The sequence below is a fragment of the Psittacula echo genome (genome assembly GCF_963264785.1).
Source record: "Psittacula echo genome assembly, chromosome: 4".
NCBI classification, from domain to species: Eukaryota; Metazoa; Chordata; class Aves; order Psittaciformes; family Psittacidae; genus Psittacula; species Psittacula echo.
This window is the reverse complement of record NC_137738.1, coordinates 55,153,470-55,178,838: the sequence shown is the minus strand read 5'-3', so window position 1 is coordinate 55,178,838 and position 25,369 is coordinate 55,153,470. Positions and strand designations below refer to the sequence as shown.

At 37.9% G+C, this 25,369-nt stretch overlaps 1 protein-coding gene across 1 annotated transcript in view; it reads right to left on the bottom strand.

Moving 5' to 3' along the window:
- Positions 1-25,369, bottom strand: part of MAN1A1 (mannosidase alpha class 1A member 1) — a gene marked incomplete at its 5' end in the record, with an annotated part of 146,252 nt that overhangs the window by 52,486 nt on the left and 68,397 nt on the right. Inside the window, one exon of the mRNA XM_080616416.1 lies at positions 8,563-8,657. Coding sequence (XP_080472542.1) covers positions 8,563-8,657 — 95 coding nt within the window. The remainder of the gene's footprint in view (positions 1-8,562; positions 8,658-25,369) is intronic.

Genomic DNA, 25,369 nt, shown 5'->3' with positions numbered 1-25,369 from the left:
GAAACCTATATATATTTGTTGTCCAGCTGGGAGGTTACAGTTGGGAGGAAGTAATGAGAGATCTTCTCATATCCACAATAATAAGAAACCATATAACGATGAATAGAGATTTACTAGTATATATAAACACACATATAGCTATATGCTGTAATGTACTTTGAAAAGTACTGAATGGAATATTTTTTTTTAGTGAGAAAAAAATGTCTTTTGTGAATATGGCAGCAGAATCTGTTCTCAGTAATGATTTCTGAAAAAATGTGGTTAGCAACTCTTCTTCACTCATTATTTTAGGACAGTAAGAATACAAAATAACTACAAACATTTGTCACCTATTTAAACTAGTGCTTACATTAGAATCTAAAATAGCCCTGCTTTTGATGCTAAGGAAAAACCTTGCTCCTCCAGTTTTATAATATTGAGCAGGTATCATAATTCAGTCAAAGTATCATGCTTGGTAAATCTGAATCTGTATTATCCACATCATAACGATGCTTTAATCAGAGTAGGGAAAAAAAAAAAGAGGCAAACAAAAAACCAAACCCGACCCCACACAGCTTTCCATTTAGGAATTATTATTTTTAAAAATGACCTGTCTGATCCGAGAATTTAGCCAGGTATTAAAGTAATTCCAGCTAAAATACACAGGCAAAACACTTTGTAAATGCCTCCTCTCCTCATCTCATGGTCATTCAAAGAGTTCCCTAAGGAGAAACAAGCGATGTGTTTTGCAGGCAAATTCCCACAAATGTACTTAACTGTATGAAATACACAAAGCAAATAATTTGTTTTCAAAATTTGTCAGTTAGAAAATTCTGAAATGAAACAATCCTATCTCTATCATTTTTAGATGATGTGTTTCCCTGACATGACTGGAATTGCAGTGGAAGTGACTGAGAATGCTTGTGCTCATTTTATTTATTTAATGAAACCTGAGGTCTGTACGAATTGATTCCCCTCCCTCTGAAAGAGGCCTCTTCCAACAGCCACATTTTGTCTACTATAACTAATCATTTACTGGGCACAGAGTAAAATTAGGGCATACATGATACAAGCAATTAAAAGGGAAATGATCTTTAACGAGTGCAAAGATTAATGCATCTACACTCAGGTGACGGACTTCCGAGCACAGTCAATACGTGGTCAAGAAAGGGCAGCTCCATAGGCCAGGCACTGGGTAGTTAATTCAGGGCAGGATAACTGCTCCTCAGGCTACTTTGTAGTACCTGGCTCCCTAATGACTCTGACAGGAGCTAGTTCCTGCTGCGCTGGTGAAATGTACAAAGATGTCTCATCTCAAACTGAGCCTCATCTTGTACATCTTTATGTATGACTCCAACTCTCAGCTGTTTGGCAACTCAATACTAATGGTTCCCTGGTGTCTCCTAGGCAGTGGGAAAGCATGTCATACAAATAACTCCTAATTATCTGCCAATATCAAGGTGATAATAGCAGTTACCCAGCTAAAGCAAGAGTACAAACACCACCAACACCTATCTACTAGTTTATAAAATCCTATTCTCAATAAATACAATTGCAGACTCTTGCGGGCAGATTTCTTAGGGGAGCAAAAGTGAGGATCTGACGCAACTGTTCAGTTGCTCAGGAAGCAAACTGTGGATCTGCTGCAACTTTCCCACGCTCATCACTATCCACCCTGTGTTTCAAAGATGGACTCGTTAATTTGCAAACAGACTAGTGGAAAATTTGCAGTACATGATCAGTACATGCTAAATATTGGTACATGCCATAGATGACCAGGGTGAACTTCCAACTCCCGATTTCTCTTAGGGCAAAACACAAAACAGTGTCTACTCTGACTCAAATCCTTCTCCCTTTCCAGCATCGAAAATTTTCATATCTTCTTTATAAGTAACACACCAGAAAAGCCTTTTCATTTTTTTTTTTAAGCCACCAAGAGTTAAAAAAAATATCTGGGGAAAGTTTTGATACTCTGAAGAGAGGGTCTGCTGTGGAGGGGGCCAAACCCATGAAGACCAAGACCCTCCTGTAACCCCCCGGTTTCTGTGGGACTGTCTGGCAAAAGTTTTGTTTTGTAGAAGAACAGTATCTATCATTAGTACCACAGAGATCTATAAAGCATTTGAAATCCTATATTTTAGGCTGAGGAACTGCATTACTAATAGTCACATAGGGTTTTTCACAGATAAGTAGTATGGTAATTATGAACTTGTAAGTATTTATACTCATTTTACAGTGCACTAATAAACTGTGGGGAAAGTGTTTAAACTCTGAATTTGGAACTAGAATCCGTTTCCTTTGGCTATAAAGCAAGCACTTGAACTGAGAAAGATATTTTGCAGTAGCAATAATAGGTCCCAAATTCTTTCTGTGTTATTGCCAGAGGGCAGCCTCCCACACAAATTCAGCATTACAATATTGAATCGAAGCTGCTGTTTGAATAATACAACTTAACACCATAGGCTATCACCAAAATAATATTTTTCTTGGTTCTTTTTTTCCCCAGCCAAACAGATATGCTTCTTGAGTGATCGCATGGAATTTTTTAAATATTTTTAAACTGAGATATTTTGTATTGCTCAATGGCTAATCAGACACCACCACACATCAAAAGTATCTACCCTGAAACCACACTGACGTGTACTGATACCTACAAGGAGAAAATCTAAATTTTAATAACATTCTCAGACCAATTTTTGTAATTTTATGTGTGACCACAGAAGAACTACTTATGGGAATTCAAAGGAAAAAAGGAAACCTCTGTGGTTTTGTCGGTTTTTTTTTGCGTGGGTTTTTGTTTGTTTGTTTGTTAGTTTGGGTTTTGCTCTTTTTTAATATAAATTTACAATAGTTCATTTGATTCTTACTGGGTATAAAGCAGTAGTCATGTAACGCAGAACTGGATAACCATTTCAGATGAGGTAAAGGGATGGCAAGCAAATTGCTTACTGTGGTGCTCTAACATGTTCTAAAACAATGAATCTAGTGCTAAAACAAATCTACACTATGATTCAGATGTCTGAAGGTAAAAGTCTGGTTTCAATTGGTCTGTTTTACTACAGGAGAAATCTCAGTGTTTAACTCAATATCCAAATCCTTTTTATTACTATTACCACTTTAATTTATTACATCAGTGGAGCATTTACCAAAAACACACACAGAGCACCTTTATTAAGGTGCAAACTAGACTACTTTTAGGGGTTTTTTGTAGGTAGTTTTCATTTCTTCCTCTAAAATTATGTCCAATTTAGACAGAAAACATAAAATTAAAGATTCGACCTAAAAACAAATCCTGCATGGTCCTACAATGACAAATTATACAGACAATTTAAGTTTTTCTTCTCTAAAATCCCTTTAAAAAACAGGTTTATTTTTCCCAAAGATAGTTAACTTTGAAGAATAAGCTTTATTATTAACAACTCTGTAGTATTGTTTTTAATTTAATTTAGACCTGAGAGTTAATAATGCAAACTAGAAAATTTAAATTAGTCATCCTGATTGAATCTCTGCAAGGAAGTGCTTCTTCATCAGGAAGGAGGCACCTGTTACTAGGACAAGTAAAAGCATGAAATACTAACCTTGTTGAAGAATATAATAGCATACTGAAGAATATACATCATACAAACAACTTGATGTTTAGGATGAATTTGCAGAATAATGTAACAATCACATTTCAGGCATTTCTGACAGTGTAAGTGAGGGAACTAAGCTGTCCAAAAAAGTTTACTGAATTTGCAAACTTGGATCCTCTCCTCTTTATATTTTCAAACTTTCTCAATGCATTAAGATTCCTTTACAAACTATAATGGAAGATACTCCTAAGTGCATTGATTATGTTTTGGAAGAAGCCACAGAACTCAACGAAAACCATTCTGTTACTTGCTAAGACCTTTTCTAAAGTTTTTCTAAGGAGGTCGCTCACTCAAGACATTTTGAAGGCCACTTATTCCTCAAGTGATTTAGGCACTTGTGGCCTTAAAAATGTTTTGAATTGGGGAATTACATGGAAACTTTAAAATATTTTTGAGCAAGTTCTGCTGTCTAAAGACCAGCATTTCACACCTTGGTGGTTGGTTTATCAGCCGTATTTCCTCCTAGGCAGAAAGTGCTGAGAGATATGCTCCTTTAAATGCCTGTAACTTAAAGTGCTCTGAAATACCAGAGCATGTATCCCAGAAGAGAACAACACCTATGCGTGTGTCACCCTGGCAGACCCTGTGGCGTTTTAGTGTAAAATCCCTCTTGAACCATTCAACAACAACAAAACCACTTACAAAACTATGGATGTATTTTTCCTTGCCATTTTCAGTTTTTTCAAGTAATGTGAGAGAAAAAGACTGGTTTTGAAGCTGTGTGTTTATCTTGTTTGGAATCCACACAGTGGCTCCAAAGGCTTAGTAGCTCCAAAAAACTTCTGTTGAAACATTGAATGCTTTGAGGCCTGGAAAGGTATAACTTAAATATTCTGTAGTTGTAGTTTAATGTATAAATTTAAAAAAAAAAAAAAAAAAAAAAAAGTCAAAAAAGGACCTTGCTTTAAAATCATGCTGACAACTTTCCAACAGCAAAAACATTGCAATTTTGTCACTTCCTTCCTTAGATACCTACAAATGAGTAACTACTTTATGCAAACAATTTAGTGAGGCCTCTGTTATCTCACTTCGTAAAATACCGAATACTGAATTCAACTCAGGTCCACTGTTAAAGTACTATCAGGGTTAAAGTATAAAAGGCAAAGAATCCTGAGCTGACATCAGGCACAGTAAACATTTTACATCTATGTCAATTAAATCTTACCACTCCGCATGGTTTAATTTTAATACAAATTAATCAGATTTATTTCAAACTCCTCCTTTTTCATTTCTGTTAAGCTTACCTGCTCTGACCCACTCCACTCATACTTCACAGCTTCTTTTCCTATAAAGAACTTCCCATGTTCAATAGGTCCGTAAATGTTTACATAATTTACTTTTGTCACTGAGACAGCGTAATAGGCATAGTATTCTCCTTAGACACAACAACACTTGCAAACAGGCTGGACATCCAAAAATGCTATTTCTAGTTTGGTCTGTTTCCAGAAAGAAAATACTCTTTACTCCAGCCAAAAACATTTTCATTAAGCTTTTCATTTTCATATAACTTTTTCATTTCATTTTTCATAATGATTTTTTGAAGTTTCAGATGCACTTAAAGGTTATATGATACACTGATTCTTCATAAAAAGCCAGGCACCTGTAATAACAGTATTATTACATTGTAGCACACAGGAAATAATAAATAACCTTAAACCAGCTATTCAACTGGTCAGCATATACAGAGCAAACATTTTATGGAAAATATATTCTTTCATATAGGAATGCTTCTGGGTTGCTTATTAGCAAATAGTAATGTGGTCTTACTGGAAACAACAGTGACTTAAAAAAAGATACAGGTTTACTTTCAAAGGGGGAAGAAGTGACATAAAGAGACAATTTCGATCCAAAAGAAAAAAATTATTGTCCAGGATCTCATACTCAGAAATTTACTACTGACTGATCCAACAACTAACAACAATCTGGGTTCTCTGTATTTCACAGCTGGGCATCATCCCATAAACACAAGTCCCAAAAGTCCTTTTTTAATAATTACAGGGGTAAAAATAAATAGATAGATTAAAAATGTTACTTGATCCTTCAAACATGATGCAAGCTGGGTATTTGTAAGATTACTTAACTCCCTAAGAGAGTTATCATTTCAGACTTCTTTATTTCAATAAATGAGAGGCATATTACAGAAATACACAAGCAAATTGATTGCTCAGTCATAAATTACTTGAAGCTTTTAAAGAGTAAGGGAAATGAAAATTTTAGCATGAAGAAGCCAGATCATCATGGCTCACTGAGAAGAAAAATAAAGGATTGTGAACCAGAGGCATTTTAGAGAAGCTGTTATAGTTGGTGTTTTGGAAGTACTGAAGATGAAATATCTAAAACAAAGGATTTGGGTGAGAGAGGAAAATAAGTGAGTAAATAAATAATTAAAGCAGCTTTGCCAACTTGTGCTGCTTATCCCCCAAAGAAGACTCAAATCTGTCTATCAAGCCACCACCACTTTATACACATCTCCTTTTGCAGCCTCTCTTTATACCAGTGGTTTCAGTCAGTACAGTCAACAAGTGTTATACAACACTGGTTACTTACATAAGCAAGTGAGCTGTAAAAGAAATTTCAAATTTGGTGGTATAAGGAGAAGTGAAAAACAAATGGTGACGATGAGCTAAGATATGGAGCAATATTGAGAACATCAGAAATGTGGAAATGCAGTGGAACATTTAGAAAGAAAAGGAAATCCCAGTACAAACTATCATTCTACTTAAATGCTCTTCAGACACAAAAGGCAATTTTACACACACTCAAGAATTTGCTAATAATTTTAGCTGAAGAATAGTGCAGTGAACTTTTAAATATACTTGATAATAAAGTATATACGTGATAGGTAAGATGGTGAGTGTCCCATGGTCATTAAGTCATGAGGAAAGAAGCAGGATGAAGAAAAGCAATGGAGATGAGTACAAGACTTCAGGTGAATGCCTTTGGTATATAAGGACACACTCAGACAAAAAACCATATGTGTTTACACACAGTGGCATGCAAGGAGAAAGCAAGTCTGGCTATGATGATACAGGACAGAGAAAACAAACTATTTTGTGAAGAACATTTTCATAATGAAACAAATATCCAGCTCATCTGTCAATCCAAAAATAGTAATTTAAAAATAACCACTGACACCCACAATCTATTGTGAGTGTTCTCCAATTTGAAGCACAAATCAAAATAAAATCAAATAAAATACTAATCAGAAATGAGGCATATTATATCTGTAATATATGTAGGCTTCAGTGGCTTAGCATTTCCTAAGCTTGGATGACAGCATATTTGTTTACACACAGTATTATGATGCAAGAGTCATCTACTGAAGGTCAAATCTAGACAGATGTGCAAGGATTCAGAATGAAAAACCAATAACTTAGCATTTAATGTAACTTTTTCTGCCATAGCAAAGGAAGTTATCTTGGCAGAGATCCTCTTCCACTTTTGTGCCAGATAAGAAATGAATCTCTTTTGCATTACCACCTTGTACTGTTTGTGGCTGACATTTGTAGTGCACCACAGCAGTTGTTGTGAGGAGCTAGGATCAAAACCATGAACACCTATCACAGAATTTGAATTATTTACAAATTGCATTGATGTATTTTGTGGATAAGCAGGGATTTAGATAAGACAAATTTTTGTTTACATACACTATGTAGAATAAGGTACTGCACTTACAAACATAAGCTAGACTTTTTTTATGAGAGCTTAGAAAAACTCCAAAACCACAAAACTCAAGCTGTTGTGCTACTGAACTTGTAGAGAATTCATTAAAATCTGTTGAGAAGAAATAATTAGCATGCATGCAAGTAACAACTCAAAAGTCCGAGGATCACCACTGGGCAGCAGTTAATCAGCCCCTTCAAAAATGAGCAAGTTCAGAAAGTGCTAACTCCCTCCCGCTCCTGCACACAGACATGCTTTTTGCCTCCCACCTCACTTTTGTTTGAAAGGAAGGTGGAAGACAAGCCTGTCTGAACTGACACACCAGAGGTTTCTGTAGAAGCTCTGGACAGTTTATTGTGAAACTTGAAACCAACCAAGCGAGTATGTCAATGTGCATCCTGCTATGGGGAAAAGCGTACCCTTAAATACAGATCAAACAGAGAACAGTGGAATATGCTGACTATCAAGAAGGGAATCACGTAAAAAACCACAACACCAACCCAGGGATATGTGAAATTCTTGGTTCACTTTCTTGTGACAGATGTTGATGGGGTTTATTTGCAATATGGAGAAAGCTAATGTGTCCTTACGGGTACACAAATATCTCTCACAGGTGTAACTTTCAATATTATTCTTCAAGCAGTGGAAAGAAACATTTTCTTTACCAGCACAGTATCACTGCTAGCAGCCCTAAGATGGATCATGGAGATGCTAACACCTCTCTGGAGTTAGATAATGGAGGTCAGAGAGACTTCAGGAGAGCATGTGTTTTCTGCAGCAAACACATGGCTGCCTTCAAATCACAACTGGTCAAAGCAAAACCACTCTTTGGGAGAAAGTGCGTAACAGCAAGTCACTTGTAGCAGGTATTACTCTGGCTTCTTGATACGAAGGACACACTGATACTACATCTGAGAACAGGTAAAAATAAAGAGCACAAAGTGTCTGGAAACCTTATCCCTTCAGAGCAACACATGCCCTTTTGCTATTACCCTACCTATAGCAACACTAAAAGCAATGAAGGACTTCAGTAAAAGTGATAGGCAACATACTAACTGACAAAAAAGCAGCCAGTACACGAATAAATGTACTTCTATATGCATTCCTGTGCATACAACACAGATCTACTTAAATTTCCAAATTTAAACTATAGAACTAAGCATATTATATCAACTTTTATGTAACTGGGAAGACAAAAACTGTGTAGTAATTGTAATAGTTCTGTGGTAAGATGGTTTCAGTATAACTTTTTTTCTATGTTCTAGTCACCAAAGACCAGTTGTTTTACCTCTTGATATTAAGCAATGCCCAAGGTATCCCAGTGGGAGTGTTGAAAGCAGGAAGCAATTTCTCTCCAAGCTCCACTGCCTTTTTTCGGAAAACCTGGAAGTTAAGAAGAAACAAAGTGTTGGAAAATGCATTACTACATTACTATGTAGTATTATTATGCATTATTACGTTACTACTACATTAATTTAGATAATACCATTAAGTGTACAGTACAAGTCATCTCAGCACAACGAAGCATCCCTGCATTTTTAGTGACGTCAAAGGAACGGAGCAGCACGACTCATTTTCCATTACACACAGTAAGTGGAGAACTCACACAGCAGGATCATGCAGTGATGATACCCAGATGACCTGCATCTGGCATGACCAGCATCAAGCCAGAGACATCAGCGTGGCTGCACCAGCTCTGGTTTGCGCAGAGCTGGTTGTACACTGCCTGCTGTGCCTGACAGGTACTCCAGGGTCAGAGAGGGGGCTGTTCTCCAGGTACACTGCTAGACCCAGGCTGGCTGGTAGGCAGCAGACACCTCCCCCCACAGCGGTAGGGATGAAGCCACAGAAATGCTGCGTTTGCTCTGTGTGAGGTTTATTAACGGTGGCTAAGCGTGCTGTGGGAACCCAGGCTGGATTGCTTTGTGCATGCTATACTGCGAATATGCTGCATGGGCAGTCTGCATACAAACCACATCACCCTCCTCAGAAAAAAAAAAAAAGAAAAACTGTAATTTTGCAGCACCACAGTCTTTAGGGACTTGTTGTATACAGCTGGCTTATACTCAGATGGTGTCAATGCCATGATTCATAAAAAAATGGGAATGTATCCCTGTAGGTAACTGAGACTTCACTTATCTTTAGCATCTAAAGTGTTCCAGCTTTCACCTTAAAAACAAGAAGTGGTAAGACCCCAAACACTTAACACATGACCACAAATTGGCAAACAATTTAGCATGAGGAACTTTTGTATCCACAGTAATAGTTACAAAGCTAGAAAAAGAGAATTTTGCTCTCCTTCAACTACCAGCTCAAGTTACATTAACCTGACTTTTTGAGCACTAAGTGCTCTAGTAAGATAGTTTTTAATTAGAAGCAATATTGTTCCAACTTAAATATAGAAACCTCTTTAGTGATTTCAATATGTGTATGTTCAACGCCTATTTGCTTGGAATTACACTGAGATCCTATGCAACGCTGAAAGGGATTATCCCAGGTGTAGTAGCCAAGATAGCAAAGTCACCTTCATTGTTCTTCCTTTCTAATAACAGCTCCTTTCAATTAATTTTTTCTCCTCTCAGACATATTTATGATGAATTTTTATTTATTTATGTATAAGAAATTAACTTGTATATCTGCTGTGTCTCACAGTGTAGCAAAATACAGTAATTTTTTTTAGAAGGAAAAAAATGCACTTCTCGTTGTTGAAATTGGCATTGTCCACCCCTCAAGCATGTCAAGGTCCCTTTGGATGGCATCCCTTCCCTCCAGCGTTATCAACCGAACCACACAGCTTGCTGTCATCGGTAAACTTGCTGAGGGCGCACTCAATCCCACTGTCCATGTCACCGACAAAGATGTTGAACAAGACCGGTCCCAACACCGATCCCTGAGGGACACCACTCGTTACGGATCTCTAACTGGACATTGAGCCTTTGACTGCAACTCTCTGCATGCAGCCATCCAGCCAATTCTTTATCCACTGAATGGTCCATCCACGAAATTGATTTCTCTCTAATTTAGAGACAAGGATGTCGTGCAAGACAGCATTGAATGCTTTGCACAAGTCCAGGTAGATGACATCAACTGCTCTGCCCTTGTCCATCAGTTCCGTAGCCCCATCGTAGAAGGTCACCAAATTGGTCAGGCAGGATTTCCCCCTAGTGAAGCCATGCTGGCTGTCACCAACCACCTCCTTGTTTTTCATGTGCCTTAGCATGCCTTCCAGGAAAATCTGCTCCAAGATTTCGCCAGGCACAGAGGTGACACTGTAGTTCCCTGGGTCACCCATTTTCTGCTTCTTGAAAATGGGGGTTATATTTCCCTTTTTCCAGTCATTGGGAACTTCACCTGACTGCCATGATTTTTCAAATATGATGGCCAGTGGCTTAGCAACTTCATTTGCCAGCTCCTTCAGGACCTGGAATTTTCTTGTGTATTTTGTGCACAAGACCCAGGGCCTTGTATACATAAATGAATGTAAAACTCTGGAATGAACATGTTACCTGTAAAAAACCTCTAGACTACCCCAGAGTATCTTTATATGACACAGATCTCAAGATTTTTGTGACAATAGTCCATGATTTAGAATTACAGTAGAAGGTATTCTGAGGGATGTTAAGTCATTTGAAGCTGAATTATGGCTGGAGTCAGAAAGCATCTTAAGTGGATTGCATGTGAGTGCTGGGAGAAACTTGAAGCAGGGCAGCAAGGAAAACAATTTGCTCAGAAATCCTATCATAATCCATGTTATTTCTGACTCCCCTGCTCACTTATTGTGTGGATTCTGCTGAGAGTTACGGATTTGTGATCTTCATCCAGCACATAATTCAGACTCCCCAAGGGTTAAAACCTTGAGGGACACTCAGAAATGTTTGGTGCAGAATATAATCATCCTTTAGTAGATTTCCCCGAGAGAAGCAAGTGACCATAACCCACCAGGAGCATACAAACTTTCCCCTCATTACACTACCTAGGTCTGTTGAATCCAAACCTATGCTTTGCTCTTTCAGCACAAGAGAGGTCTCCTCAGCCTTTCACTACATATGGTGTAATCAACTCATCAGCTTACCTTAGTATCTCTACCCTGAAACACTGAAGTATTAACAGGAGAACAGTTATGATGACCCTCCCAAGCAATGGGCACACAAAGATCCTGAATTTCTGTAGAAGCTCTTGCTGTGCAGGGTAAAATCCTATTTTTTGCTACAGATAAAGAGAGTAGACACTGTACTTTATGCAATGTGGTTAAAGTTGCCATACATGCTCTGTTTAGATGTGTATTTAAAGATAAAAGGAGGTCTCCCTTTCACAAAGCACATACATATTTAACCACAGCAGTGGCAGTCAAGCTCAGTAACTGCTGTACCTTACAGGATGTATTATTCCTTCCTCATTAAAAAGATTACATGCAAACTCAGAAAGAGGTAAGTTACAATAATTGCTTCTGGACAAAAATGTAACATTTTAGTATCTTAATTAAAGATTTGACGCACAGCAATAATGCTTTACTTTCACATTTCTACCAACTCACATTTTTTTCAATTATATTGTATTTCTTTTAGAAATTAACAACCTAATTGATTTCTTTCAAAATAAAATTGCCTACTTCATGGAAATGTCAAAAAGAATGGTTATCAAAAAATAAACACATCCGATATGAAGGGATAATTTAACATGGCTGAATGACTGCTAAATCACTATTAAGCACAACAGTATAGGCAAGAATGACAAGAATACACCACCACTCCGAATGACTGAAAACCACGACAGCAACCTCATGCAGCAAAATGATGCTCTTCGGCAAGGGTGAAAGGGTGAAGAAAGGAACCATTTTATTGTTCAATTTGCAGCTTTAACAGTTGAAAAAAATGTAATAGGAAAAGCAGGTACAACAATTATTGCATACATTCCACAATTCTCACCATATTTTTCTTATGCAGAAACATCTAATATTGAACAAGAACTAAATATTGCACCAGCTAAACTATTTTTTTTTCAGACAATAAAAGTAAATAAAGAACAAGAACTTCTACTTGATATCTCTATTGCCAACATGAATTTCAACTTTTTGCCATGCCGTAATCTCTCCCCACTATCACTCAGTAAAGTAATTTTTCAGTAAGCAAAAAGTATGACAGTCATTTCTGAGATGCACAAACTTAAGGCAGAAATAACAGAGTACAAAACTGAGAGACATTATATATAATAAAGGAAAAGTTCTACAGCAAAATTTCCCATGACAGTGGTTATTTTGAAAGGCTTTAGGACTTTTCCTGGCCTCTCCTCATGGATGCTCAGCCAGCAGTAACAAAGGCTTATTTACACGAAGTACTCCAACTGGATCAGCCCTGGCAGAAGCTATCACAGCCGCATGCCTCCACCCACCCTTCATCCCACACTTAGTTCTCACAGTTTAAATATTTCCTACAAGTCTAAAAGGCTACAAACCACTCCCAAGACCTTTATGAGTTGCACCGATGCTCTATCAAGATCAAGATTGAATACTTTTTAAGGAAGAGGGACTGTGGAGTTATTTACCTGATATATCAGCTGTCCCTTTATCAGGTGATGCAACGAGCAAGCCACACCAACCCCTTATTTTAAGCTGAGAATTCAGAGGAAAGTACTAGGGATGCCTTTAAAAAGAAACCAAACCACTAAAAATTGCACTGACATTTAACTCAACTAGATACTATACTACATCAAAGAAAATTATTCTAAGTGAAGCACTGTGATGCAGAATAGAAATGATAATTGAAATCATTGAATACTTGATCACTGTGTAACACTACAAGCTCAGGTAGGATATTGAATGCTTTCTTAAGCATTTCTTTCTAACCTAATTTTTGCCAGAAGACAGATTTTGGATGTGAGGTAATCCTTCTTGTTAAATTCAAAGTTTTAATATTTTTAAATATGTAAGACCTCTAACAAACTTGTATGATATTGATTCACACTGTGTGACAGTCCTGTGTAAGGAGGACTCCTGGTACAAGTGCACAGACCCCTTCACACTCTGCAGTCCTACAGAAAATTAGCACTAAAGCAAACTAGATCATTACTATAGTCAGATGATACAGAAGATAGTACATTTTCTATTCAGATGTACACTTATATTAGTAGGCTGTGAATTGTTAGTTAAAATAAGCTCAATGCTCAGTAAAGCAGCACCTTCTTTATCCTTTGAGTTAGCAATCTCAAGTGCCTTACAAACACAGAAGTCACTCCAAGCCATCACCATTACTCCAAGCCATAAGTGGTAACACATAAACAAGAAATGCTGTGCACACTTGGCTTTCCTATAACTGTCCATTCCACAGGCAATGCACATACCAAGCCTAGAGGCAAAACATTATTTTCTCATTCTATTAGACATTCTTAATTGCTCTTTAAATACATAGAAATACTTTTGGTCTTCATAAGAGAGAACAAACTAACTTGGGAACTTCCCCTACCAGGCAATCACTGCACAAGATGCTAGGAGGCATGCTTTTGCACAACACCGTACCTAGGGATGTTGTAAATCCCAATGCCAGAAGTCATCCACTTCCTCAGGAACTATAACCTGCATCTTTCATTCTAGTAGGACTGCTAGCATTCTTACTGAAAAAGGTAAGGAAAGTAACCACATTTACATATACAGTACTTCCATCAGCAGTTTTCCTACAGTAATTGTTTTTCTAATAAAAATTTCCTTTTTTTTTTTTTTTTTTTCTCAAATGTGACCTTAATTCAGTGAGGCTTACAAAAGTAGTTGGGGTATGTGATTTTTTCTGGTTCTGCTTACTTTGTGCCACTTACGCAAATACACAGGTTTGTGTATGAATTAGGACACAAAGAAGTTGTGATTTTAAGGAACTATGTTTTCCAAATACCCGCTTAATTTAAAGCAGTTACTGTCATTCTCTACACAACCTTGTGGCATGCAGATACCAAACGTGTTTTGTGATTTTTGTTTTTAAATGGCTTCACAGAAGAAGAAGTATTTTTCTTTTGAAACAGATTGTTAAAAGAGGTCATACATCCGGAATTGCTTGCTCATGGTTAGAAGACCCAATCCCACAATCAATCAGATTTTACAAACTTGTGTCCATTATCAAACCTTGTTTAGGGTAAACAGTGCTCCCACAGAGAAATGAGGATCTGCCTGCACAGATGCAACTGCAGGGCTAAGACCAGAGCTATCATCTGGTGAGCGCTGGCTTTCATTGTAGTGCAAGAATGTTAACTTATCTGCATAAACAAAAACATTTCCTCTGGCTGGAATGACAAACCCGTTTTGAAAATGTTAGATTACCTCATCATAGATTTAATTGCTGTTGCTAATCAGGAAGAAAAGAAAACACAGGAAACAAAGAAACATCTTGATTTGCGTATGAGGCACATCTAATTAAAAAAGAGCGTAACATGGTACAATATCATAAATCAAAGAGCAGCCAGAATTCTGCCTTAAAAAGTCCTCCATATGAGAGAAACCAGAAAATAAATTTTAACATCAAAGGAAATAATCCTTTTTTTCAATTCACAAAGACATTTTCTTCACTTTTCTAATTGTGTCAAATTAAACATCTTTCATTTTTGTGTTATATTTATAGATAGAAACTGACAAGCCACTAAGTAAGATTTATTGCTTTTCTTCCTGTACCTGACTGCCTTTCCCAGTAGGGTAAGGAAAGAATATTTCAGTGCAAAAGCAGGAAACCAGAGCAGAAAAATGAACAGGGACAGGCCACTTTGCTGCTCTTTAGAACACTGAATAGAAATCCTTTCTGAGTAACAAACGTTGATTTAGGTTTAAAGTGATCTGCCAACAAAAGGGAACTCTCTTAGAAGAACTTGGTCCAATATCTTTTTCCCTGAAAGAGAAACCAGGAGTTTTGCTATGTTTGCATTTGTTTTATTTTTACAATGAAGAATTAGAAATGCTACAAAAATTGTGGCACTCCACCTAACATACCAGAACACTTGAAATACAGTAAGCTGAATTCTTCCACTACCTTCAATACCAAGTGATACCACACTAAAGCATCGTTTGAAACTATTTCCTGTAACATATTTTCAGTGTTTATGACACCTGGATAAGTTACCCAGCTGTTGGCATTAATTCAGCAGCAATTACTGCTTTTAGAATTACTGTCACCTTGACACTAGCAGGTGGTTTTGAGTTTAATTTCATTCAGTCCTCACTTGCAGCTGGCTGAACCAAGTCAGTTATGAATTATCTGAGCTACAAGAGGAGACAGTTAATAACATTCTTGGAAACAAGTGTTGGAATGGGTCACATCAATGTGGCAACCAGTACCAACAGAAGGAGCTCAATGGACTTCCTTTAAGACTTTCAAGCCATAATAGTATTTATTGTACACTCAGATCCAGAAATGCTGAAAGTGTGTTTTCAGCATTTTCCTCAGAAAAGAGACTGGGTCCAAGACCAGCTTGCTAGCTCTGAGCCAGCCCTGGTCCTGCTGGACCTAAACAGAGCACACATGAAATGCCACACCAATGCATGAGCCCACCACCAGCCCATGGCTGCACCCAACCTCACATCTTCTTAGCAGAATACAAAAGAAGACAGTGCATTAAAAATGAGTGGCTTTGCTCAAGGCTACACCTACAGTGGCCAAAGACAAGACAGAGCTAACTAGCATGACTGCACATGTTGAGACCAGAGCCAACATCACGCTCTTCAGCACCCTGTATGTGGAGGAGGCTTTCTGGTTTTCAAGCATAGACTCAAAGTACCTTTGCCCATCTGTATTACTTTGCTCACAGCCAATAAGCCTCCCCTCAATCCCCAAGACTAGAGAGCCACTGATGGCTGAGCAGAGCAGGGCTGGCTCTCCCTGGATTGCACCAACCTGAAGTTCAAAAGGTTGTCTGGATGTGGGAAGTTTCCCTGCAGAAGCAAGGTGGTGCTTCTGCACTAAACACCCTAAAGCATCCCACACTGACTGCGCTGACCAAGCCAAACCCACCAACAGGAGCATCCAAGGAACAGCCAGCCCAGACAGCAAGGACATGACTATGTGGTGGAAATTTAAATTTCCAGCAATTCTGTAAAAGCAGCATGAAGAAAACAAAGTGCACTTTAGCTTTTTTACAAAGCATGGCTTGCCACACCTCGATATGAGAAAATTGACTGGACAGGGCAGCATTTTATTTTATTGAGAATATGAACAAGTGCCTCCTTCCTGGAGACTATCAAAACACAACCTGCCGGGTTTTTCTCCCATAGGGATGCCAGGAGAGGGAGCACAAGATAGGCTGTTAACACAGCACAGAGCAGGGGCATCTTTGGGTTAGGAAATGTCAGAAATCTCAAGAAAAGGACGAAATTAAACAACAAAACCCCACCCTTAGTTTGGTAATTAATCTCAGATGGTCTCATTAAAATTCTCAAAGCAGCATTAGTTTCCACACAAATCTCTTCCTCAGACATACAAACAATATCACAGCTGTATAAAGCAGGAGGAATGTTTCATTTAAAAATAATGACAATCTGCAGCCATTCTCACAATCCTGCTCAGCATTTACCATCATACAATGCTGGGCTGGAACGTGTTAAAAGCAAGTGATTTTCAGCGGGGAGAGCTGGAAAATAAGAGTCCTGTAGTTAACAGGGAACCTTCTACACCAATCTAAGGCTGAAACTGCCACAGGACAGTAATTATAATGAGAGCTTCAGTATGGGAATCCAAAGCTTACATGTGACACATATGCAAGAGCAGCAGGTATCAGAAACCTCAAACCCTGCAAAAGCTCTTGGCACCGAAGATGACGTGGCCATTCAGGTATACATTCCAGCTTTTGAAAATCATGATTATAGAAGTATGTAAACAATCTCACTGGAGAGATTCAGGCAGCTTGTGGCACCTGTGAGCAACAACGACCTCATCTGCAAACTGGTATAGTCTTCTCCACAACTTCAGGAAATAAAAACAACCACGGGTAAGCCTTTAGATTTGTACTGCTCTGTAAAATACTCCAGTACACTGGTCACCAGCTCATAGGAGCAGACATACTTTACAAAGATCCTTATTGCAAAAAGTAGATTATATTTTTTGGGGGAAAAAAATTAAAAATCGCTTCCTCAATTCAATTAGCCTGCTTTTGTTATGGTTTCACTAATGGCAAGATAATTAATTTTCTTTTCTAGCTGATTATTGTACCAAAGAAGCCCCATAGTACCATGAAGAGTCCCTCCCTGCAGAAAAGACTGTAGAGAACTTAATCAAATGGAAGTAACTGGATTAGTGAGATTTCCAGATTTAACCCAAATGTACATAGCAACAAGCACAAAACTCCTCAAGTTATCAGCAGTAGCTAACATACTTCAGTTATTTTTTACTAAAGAATTTCTAAGTAGATACATTGTGTTTGAAAATCTTATCTTAGAAAGGCCAGTAATATATGAGATGAACTGGCAGAAAGAAGGCAAGGCATAAACCAAAGAAACATACAGTAACTTACACACATCTAACTTGAACATTAAAAACTGTAATGAAGGAATTGCTAAATAACTGCAGAATTTAAAAAAAAATAAAGGAAGAGTTTGTTCCAGTTATATTTGGTTGTTTCCTTTTGTGCTATACATGTGTATTTTAGATTGGTTGCACAGACAGAAACTCCAAGAGCTTTTTACCAGGAAGAACTTTAAGACCAAAAGAAAAAATGTAACTACTAATTTATCTACTAATGTCAAGAAAACATTAGGCTTTTTAAAGCTTATGTATACCTCCACAATTAAAAGCTAGAACCCATTAGTACACCTGGAAAGCTCATGAACTGACCATTTAATAATATCTCTGTTGTCATAATTCAAGAAAAGCTAGTGATGAACATAGTAAACAAACTTTAACAATTGCCTGTTATAAAAGGAATTTGTTAGGTGTAAATCCATTAGGAATTCCTCACCTCAAACTCAGGGCAGCCTCAGTTTTTCAAGAGGTTTGAAATACAGCATACACAATGAGTAATGAGTTGGATTTGCTGCATATGTGCAAAAAACTGTGTGCTGGCAGCTGGCTCCTGAAGCCCAAACCACAGGTAGCAAGGCTCACTCCTACAAAAGCTGTGCTCAAATCTTAAGATTCTGAAATGCCACACCACCCCACATAAATAAATTAGGAAACAGCTCAGTGTCAGTCAATCAGTGTCAAGACTTAGGATGCCAGTCTTGCATCCCATCAGCAACAGAAAGCCTAGAATCCCAGTTCTCCAGTCAAATAAAGCATGGGTTTCTAGCAAGGGCAGATGCAAAGCTAGCAGACATTAAAACTGTCAGCAGCCCATGATGGAGGACTGAGCACACACCTAAGAACTAGTGGAAGTTTCAAATCTCTGCTTTTATCCAACATCCACATAACTGGAACAGGATATGAACCCATTATATACCTATTAACACTATGGCATATCCTGCTTTGAACAACAGGCAGCACTGTGAGAGGCACCATGAAACTGCACAACTGAAGGATGAACACACTATCAGTAAAAGCCTCCTTTCCAAGACCCCTCTGTCCCGAACAAAAGAACCACCCCTCAAACCTGCAGAAGTCCGATACTCAAATGCTTGGATGCTGGTGAGAGACATTCAGCCCTAGAAGCAACTCTTAGACTAACACTAGGCAGGGATGTAAAGAGCACAAAATATACCATGTATTTAGAGCTCAGGTGTTCTACAGTTAAGGAAGATGATACATGTATTTGAAAATATATTGGATGTAAGTAAATACGAATGAAATTAAAAATATGGCATATACAATGCAAACTCATTATACTGTGAAGTGATACAGAAAACATCTGGATGTCATCTTAGAGATTTGTGTTTTTCCTGATTAAGGAAACAGCTGCCTTAGTAAAATTACTCATATCCACTAGTAATGAAGAGTATTTCTATCAGAATTCCTCTGTTAAGCCACAAGCATCTGCTTCCTAATTTTGATTTTATTTAATCTTGTGTACCCAGCCCAAGTGCTGTAACAACAAATTTAAATAGCTGCCTCATTTTACATTTTGCAAGCTATCATATCTAAACAAAGAATAGCACTTTGCATATGAAACTCTCCTTTCAAGCAGGTGACCATTGAGAGGTGATTTGCAACACCATCTGTGTGAAAGCAGGGTGTGGGATGGAGGAGCCTAATAAACTTTGCATGGTGAATCAATAATTACATCCTTAATGTAGCATAAAATGCTAACAGAAGATTCAGTCCTGGCTTTGTAAATACAATTGTATCTTTAATTCTGATACCATTAAAGTGATTCAGAGTGATACCTTCACTCCAAAGTATGCTCCTAGTCCACAGTGGCAGGCATAGAAAAAGCTGAAATCACTCTGCATAGGGAAAGGTTATTCTATTTGCTTTTTGTGGTTAACTGAACAGCAAATGAAGAGCTGTTTCAGCCAGTGTTACGTGATACTTGTAAGTCTTGTCCTGGTGTTAATGGATTTTTAAATGATGCTTATCAAATATGCAAGTATAACAACATGAACAGGATACTAAGTATGCTCACTTTAATTCTTCTTGTGCTCTTTTTTTTTTCCCCTAGATTCATTTACACACTTTAATATTTTTCTTCAACCTCAGAATAATAGCTTAATGAAACCACTCTTAGCAGTTGGAATCAAAATGATCCTTGGACAGAAGGGTGCAAGACTCAGGATCTCCCATATTCTGCCATCTTCCTTGCATTGACCACTAGCAGATGGGTACCTGCAGAGCAAACCTGGTCAACATGCTAAGCCAAGAAAACAAAAATAACTACTCTGTCTTTTTGTTCTGGTCCTCCTTAAAAGGGCAGTCTTCCTGAATCACGACAGTCTTAATCTGACACCATTCACCAGTATTTTAAGTCAGGCATTTGTATCACACAGAGGCCAGCTCAGGGCTTGTTCCTTCTGGAAAGAGTTATTCCTACTGTGGGTGTCATGGCCCTAAAAAAGGAAATATTTCTTTTTCCCTGTTCTTTTCATGCAAAGTGCTCCAGATAGCCAAGGGGCTGTGTGTTCATGAACCTGTGAGTGAAACTTCACAGAATCACAGAATGGTTGAGATTTGAAGGGACTCTCTGGAGGTCATGTGGTCTGACCCCACCTGCTCAAGCAGAGCCACATACAGCCAGTTGCCCAGGACTAAGCCCAGATAGCTTCTGAGTATGTCCCAGGATGGATACTCCACAACTTCCCTGGGCAACCTCTGCAGTGCTCGGTCACCCTCACAGTAAAAATGTGTTCCTTGATGTTCAGAGGAAATCTTCTGTGCTTCAGTTTCTGCTGAAAGTTATATATAAATGTTATACATACATTGTGGTAGAGCATTAGGGCTTGCACAGGGCAGTGTCATAGAATAGTCCTAAGTGACTTTTGTCTGGTGTAAAAATGGAACAAACTATTTATCAGCAAGTCTCCTCTTGTAAGGTAGTAGTGGCTTGTCTTAGAAAGAAGCAAGCTGTAACCTAATAACAACAACTGAGAACCAGCAAACTACATATAATGAAGGTTACAAAAGGAGTAGGGCAAGGAACAAAGCAGGATGAAAATCCAAACTGACGAATTTGAATACCAAAGTTTTAAAACAACCTCAGCACAGAATTGTAGAGTTCCAGGCTTTACACAGTCTTCATTAATCACAAAAAACTTAAAGAGTCTCATCTGCATTGAAATTTACTCTAATGTCCTTTACCAGAGATTCTCTCTTCCTCTTCACACTTGGGCAATTCCACTGACTGTTAATTTGATGTGTTCATGGCTACAAGTAGAATAAATTAAAAACTACTCTTTTAGAGGGTTTCTTCTACTCTTTAAATATAGATCAAATTGTTACGGTTTAACCCCAGCCAGCAACTAACTACTGCTCAGACGCTTGCTCATTCCCCAGTTCCCCACACCCTGGGAGCAGAATCAGGAAAAGGTAAAACCTGCAGTTTAATAATTGAAATAAAGTAAAATATAACAATAACAACAATACCAATAATAGAGAAAAGAGAGGGAGGAATAAAACCCAAGAAACACAAGTGATGCACAATACAATTGCTCACCACCTGCTGACAGATAGCCAGCCCATCCCTGAGCAAGCGATCAGTCTCTTCTGGCCAACTTCCCCCAGTTTGTATACTGGGCATGATGTTCTATGGTATGGAATACCCCTTTGGTTAGTTTGGGTCAGGTGTGCTATGTCTGCTTCCTCCTGGCTTCTTGTGCCCCTCCTCACTGGCGCAGCATGAGAGACTGAGAAGTCCTTGATCAGGGTAAGTGCTACTTAGCAACAACTAAAACACTGGTGTGTTATCAACATTGTTCTCAGACTAAAGCCAAAACACAGCACTGCACCAGCCGCTAAGAAAAAAATTAACTCTATCCCAGCCAAAACCAGAACACAAATATTCACAGTATTCACTGAAAATTAATGTTTTATATTAAGGATGTCCCATGTTTAAACAGTAAAGTGCTTCTTTTAATCCTTATGCTAGGATTGAAATTGACACAGGAATTTCCAGATTTTGTGATCTCAGATACTGGAAACATCATAAATATTTTAAAAAGTAAAATGATCACAAGCACAAAGACAGTGCCAACTGTCACTCTGCTAGATTTACAGTTTAGGAACAAGCCATTTGATCATAAAACTGTCTGATCTTTTCCTACCACCAGCAGCTACAGACTACTTCTGTGTATATATATATATATGGAAAAGGAGCCAAGAGTTTTATCTGTTTCAGCCCTAATATTTTTGTGGTTTCTCAGATTACAAATAAATGTTTATATATGTCACAACAGCAACCATCATAGAAACTACTTCTTTAATTTTTTTGGACATAAATTCCATTAAAAATAATGGGATTGACAAGGTGCCCATTTGGGTAAATTCAGCTTGGATCTGCAGCTGTGAAAATAGCTTAGCTTGACTCCATGACAGGTGAGTTCTGTAACACTAGCAGTTGCATTGATGATGTGTTCCTAAGAAATTATTTTTCAGGGGAGAGGAATGTGTTAAAATTTAGCAGGCCCTGCAGGTTCCTTCCTTCACAAGACCCCTGACGTACCATCTAGCTGGCTTTTTATAGCATCAGTATAGAATCAAGTAACAAGAAAAAACTTCTTTTGTATAGCAGGAAAAGAAGATGATGGCTTTTTAACTCTGCGCTTGCTTTCTTATTGCTGAGATTTCTCTGAAAGACAATAGTTACTGAATTGTCTGCTGAATAACAGGCACATCAAAACCAAGCCTAAATAAAGTGCTTGTGTATTTTCCTTAAATTAAATATAAGAAATGTGAAATCTCTTGTAGTTCTTTTTATGTAAGCCAAACAGGAGGCTTCAAGAGAGAACTATGATTTAAGAAGCTGCTTTTATGTTGTAAGTTAAACCATCAGGCAGACTAATTCAATTCCTTTCTGTTTACTGTAAGACTATTTCTCTTACTGGACAAGCCATAAAACTAAAGCGACTAAAACATAAGAGGGCAAGCAGACATTTCCCATTCTTAAGAGAAAGAAACAAGTGCTCTCACTGAAGAGCAGTGCTGCCAGCAAGTCATAAATTTATGAGCAATTCAATAGCTTCTCTGATTTCCCTGCAGTTAAAACTTCTTTTACAGTTAAAACCTCAAAATTATTCCTGTAATTAAACAGCCATAAGATGTTTTCTTCAAAGATTAACATTATTTTTGAATGCAGTGTATATCTGGAGGAAATAATAGAAGTATTCATAAAGATTTCAAGTATGCGTATCAGCATACATAGGCATTGTTATTTGGTTTTCCATCCCCCCACCCTGAAACAAGGACAGAAAAAAAAGACATGACAGTCTCATAAACTCTCTCAATTTTTACCAAAATTCGTGACATGGCTTTAGTGTCTTACTTTACTCTTTGACTGAACACACTTCACACAGCCATTCCTAGAGAGAATACTTTGCAATTTTCACTAAATTATTTTTACATTTGATGGTATGTAAATTAAAACATTACAGTACCTTGAACTGTAATTTCAAGTTGGAACTAGATATTAAAAAAAGTCTTAAAAGGAAGATTTAAAAAGGGGCATCTTAGCACCAGCTACAGTCATTACTTCTATCACCAGCTGTCATAGTCTGTCAAGAAAAAATTGGTTGAGCAAGGAATTCTTGTTATCTCAGTAAGTCTTTACTTTTGGCCTTGGGTCACTTAATAACCATATTAACTTAACATACAACCTTCAAGCAAATCAGAAAGGCTGATGGCATTTAACATTGAAGTAAGTCTGCCCAGACGTGTGAGTACCATCCTCAGTCTCCTGCAGCAGCGTGGCAATGTTTGCCCAGAGCACCTCAGCAGTTATTGATCTTGCCTAGAATCAGGAAGATTATTTGTTCCTCCCCCTAGAATATAAATGGGAATAAAAGCAACTCTGGAGGGAAAAGACTGCACAGAGTCGGAATGATGTTTGGAAGCACACTACAGCAGCAAATGCTGATGAGAAGGTTTGAGTTATTCACTGGTTTTGCATCATAAAAGCAAAAAGATTGAAATTGTCTCTATACTATGAATAGTGTTTTTAAGAACAAGTTGGGGAAAATAGCATCCTTTACGAAATGGTATTGTGAGCTGCTGACTGTTCTGCAGCTGTTGGTTTGAAGAGAACAATAAAGTTTTCAAAGAAAAATAGAAAAGAATGAAGTTCATAGCATTTCCTTTTTATATGATGATCCTGAGGATCTACTGAACTGTAAAATTATCTAGTCATGCTTGCAAAAATTAAGGACAAGTTGACCCCCAGGGGACAACATGATTTTAAGGCACTAACTGGACTGAACCAGCTTCCAAAAACAACTAGTATGGTTATTTTGCTTAGCCTGCAAAAGCAGATGATTTCCCAAAGGCTGAAGAAAAGAAACAAACCAGACATCTAGTTCTTCAGATTAACTTGTTACAGAGCCTTTCCAGTAGTTCAATGCATCTGACTAATAAGAAACAATGGAACCTGCCCTCAGTGCCAGAAGATTGCTTTCTGTTAATTGAAGGTTGAGACTCTACTCCAGGAACACTGCTGCTGGAATGATCTTCCTTGTTTGCTTTAGAGTTTTGTCAGTTTACACAAGGTTGGGTTTTTTGGATGTTAACATAAGCATTTGACCCTTCATGTAGCTAAATGATAAGAGCCCCCTCATACTGTAATGTTTTTTTTAGCTACCATTTGAAGGAGTTAATCAAGGTCAAGTGAGTTACTGTAAGCAGAGGTGTTGTGTGAAGAATATCAGAGCTGAACACATCAAACAAAATCCAAGCTCTTCAGAATATCTGACCACCTCCTGACCTCTCATACCTTATGCTTTACTAGAAAATTAAACAGTAAGATACCTAACCAGCTAACACCTGTGGGAAATCAAAAGTGTAATATTTGTTGACAAAAGACTTGCAATGTAAACAGTGAACTAAGAAACTGAATCTGCTGTTTAAATACGTCCTAAACTGTTATTCCTTGAGGAAAGCAAGTAAGATTTCTACAAAACACTGATGTTACATACTACACCTCTTCATCTCTTTTCCACCTGTCAAATCTTCATGGCAGTGATTTTCTTCATCCTTTTCTCAGTCTTTGGCTTAAGCAAAGTTTGCCTATTTCTATGCACTTCGCCCTATGCAAAATGAGCTCTTATATTGATCGATCTGAGGAAAAAAAAGATTTGGCTTTCAAACACTTCAGGACAGCTCTGTTTAGGTGCCATCACCTGCCAAACCCCAAATCCTCTTTGGCATCCATTGTGCTGGAAGTGGCACAGGATTTTTCATGCGAACATTTTTTCCAAATTCCTTCTCAATCATTTGCACATAGGATTCAAATACAGTCTGTGTACAGCACAGGCAAGCTTTTGGCACAGGAGAGACAGGACTGCACTCATTTGTCAACCATTCATCAATATTATTCAACTGCTGCATTTTTACAAACAATGCAAACAAATAGCATGTGGATTCCTGCAATATGCAAAAGACCTGGGGAAAAGCTCCCTCCTCATCTTTCCTTCCAAATGTTTCAGATTTCTGTTGTTTGAAATCACAAACAATATATCCTGCCAAAAAAACACACAGGCCAATTAGCACTCTCCATAAATTGAT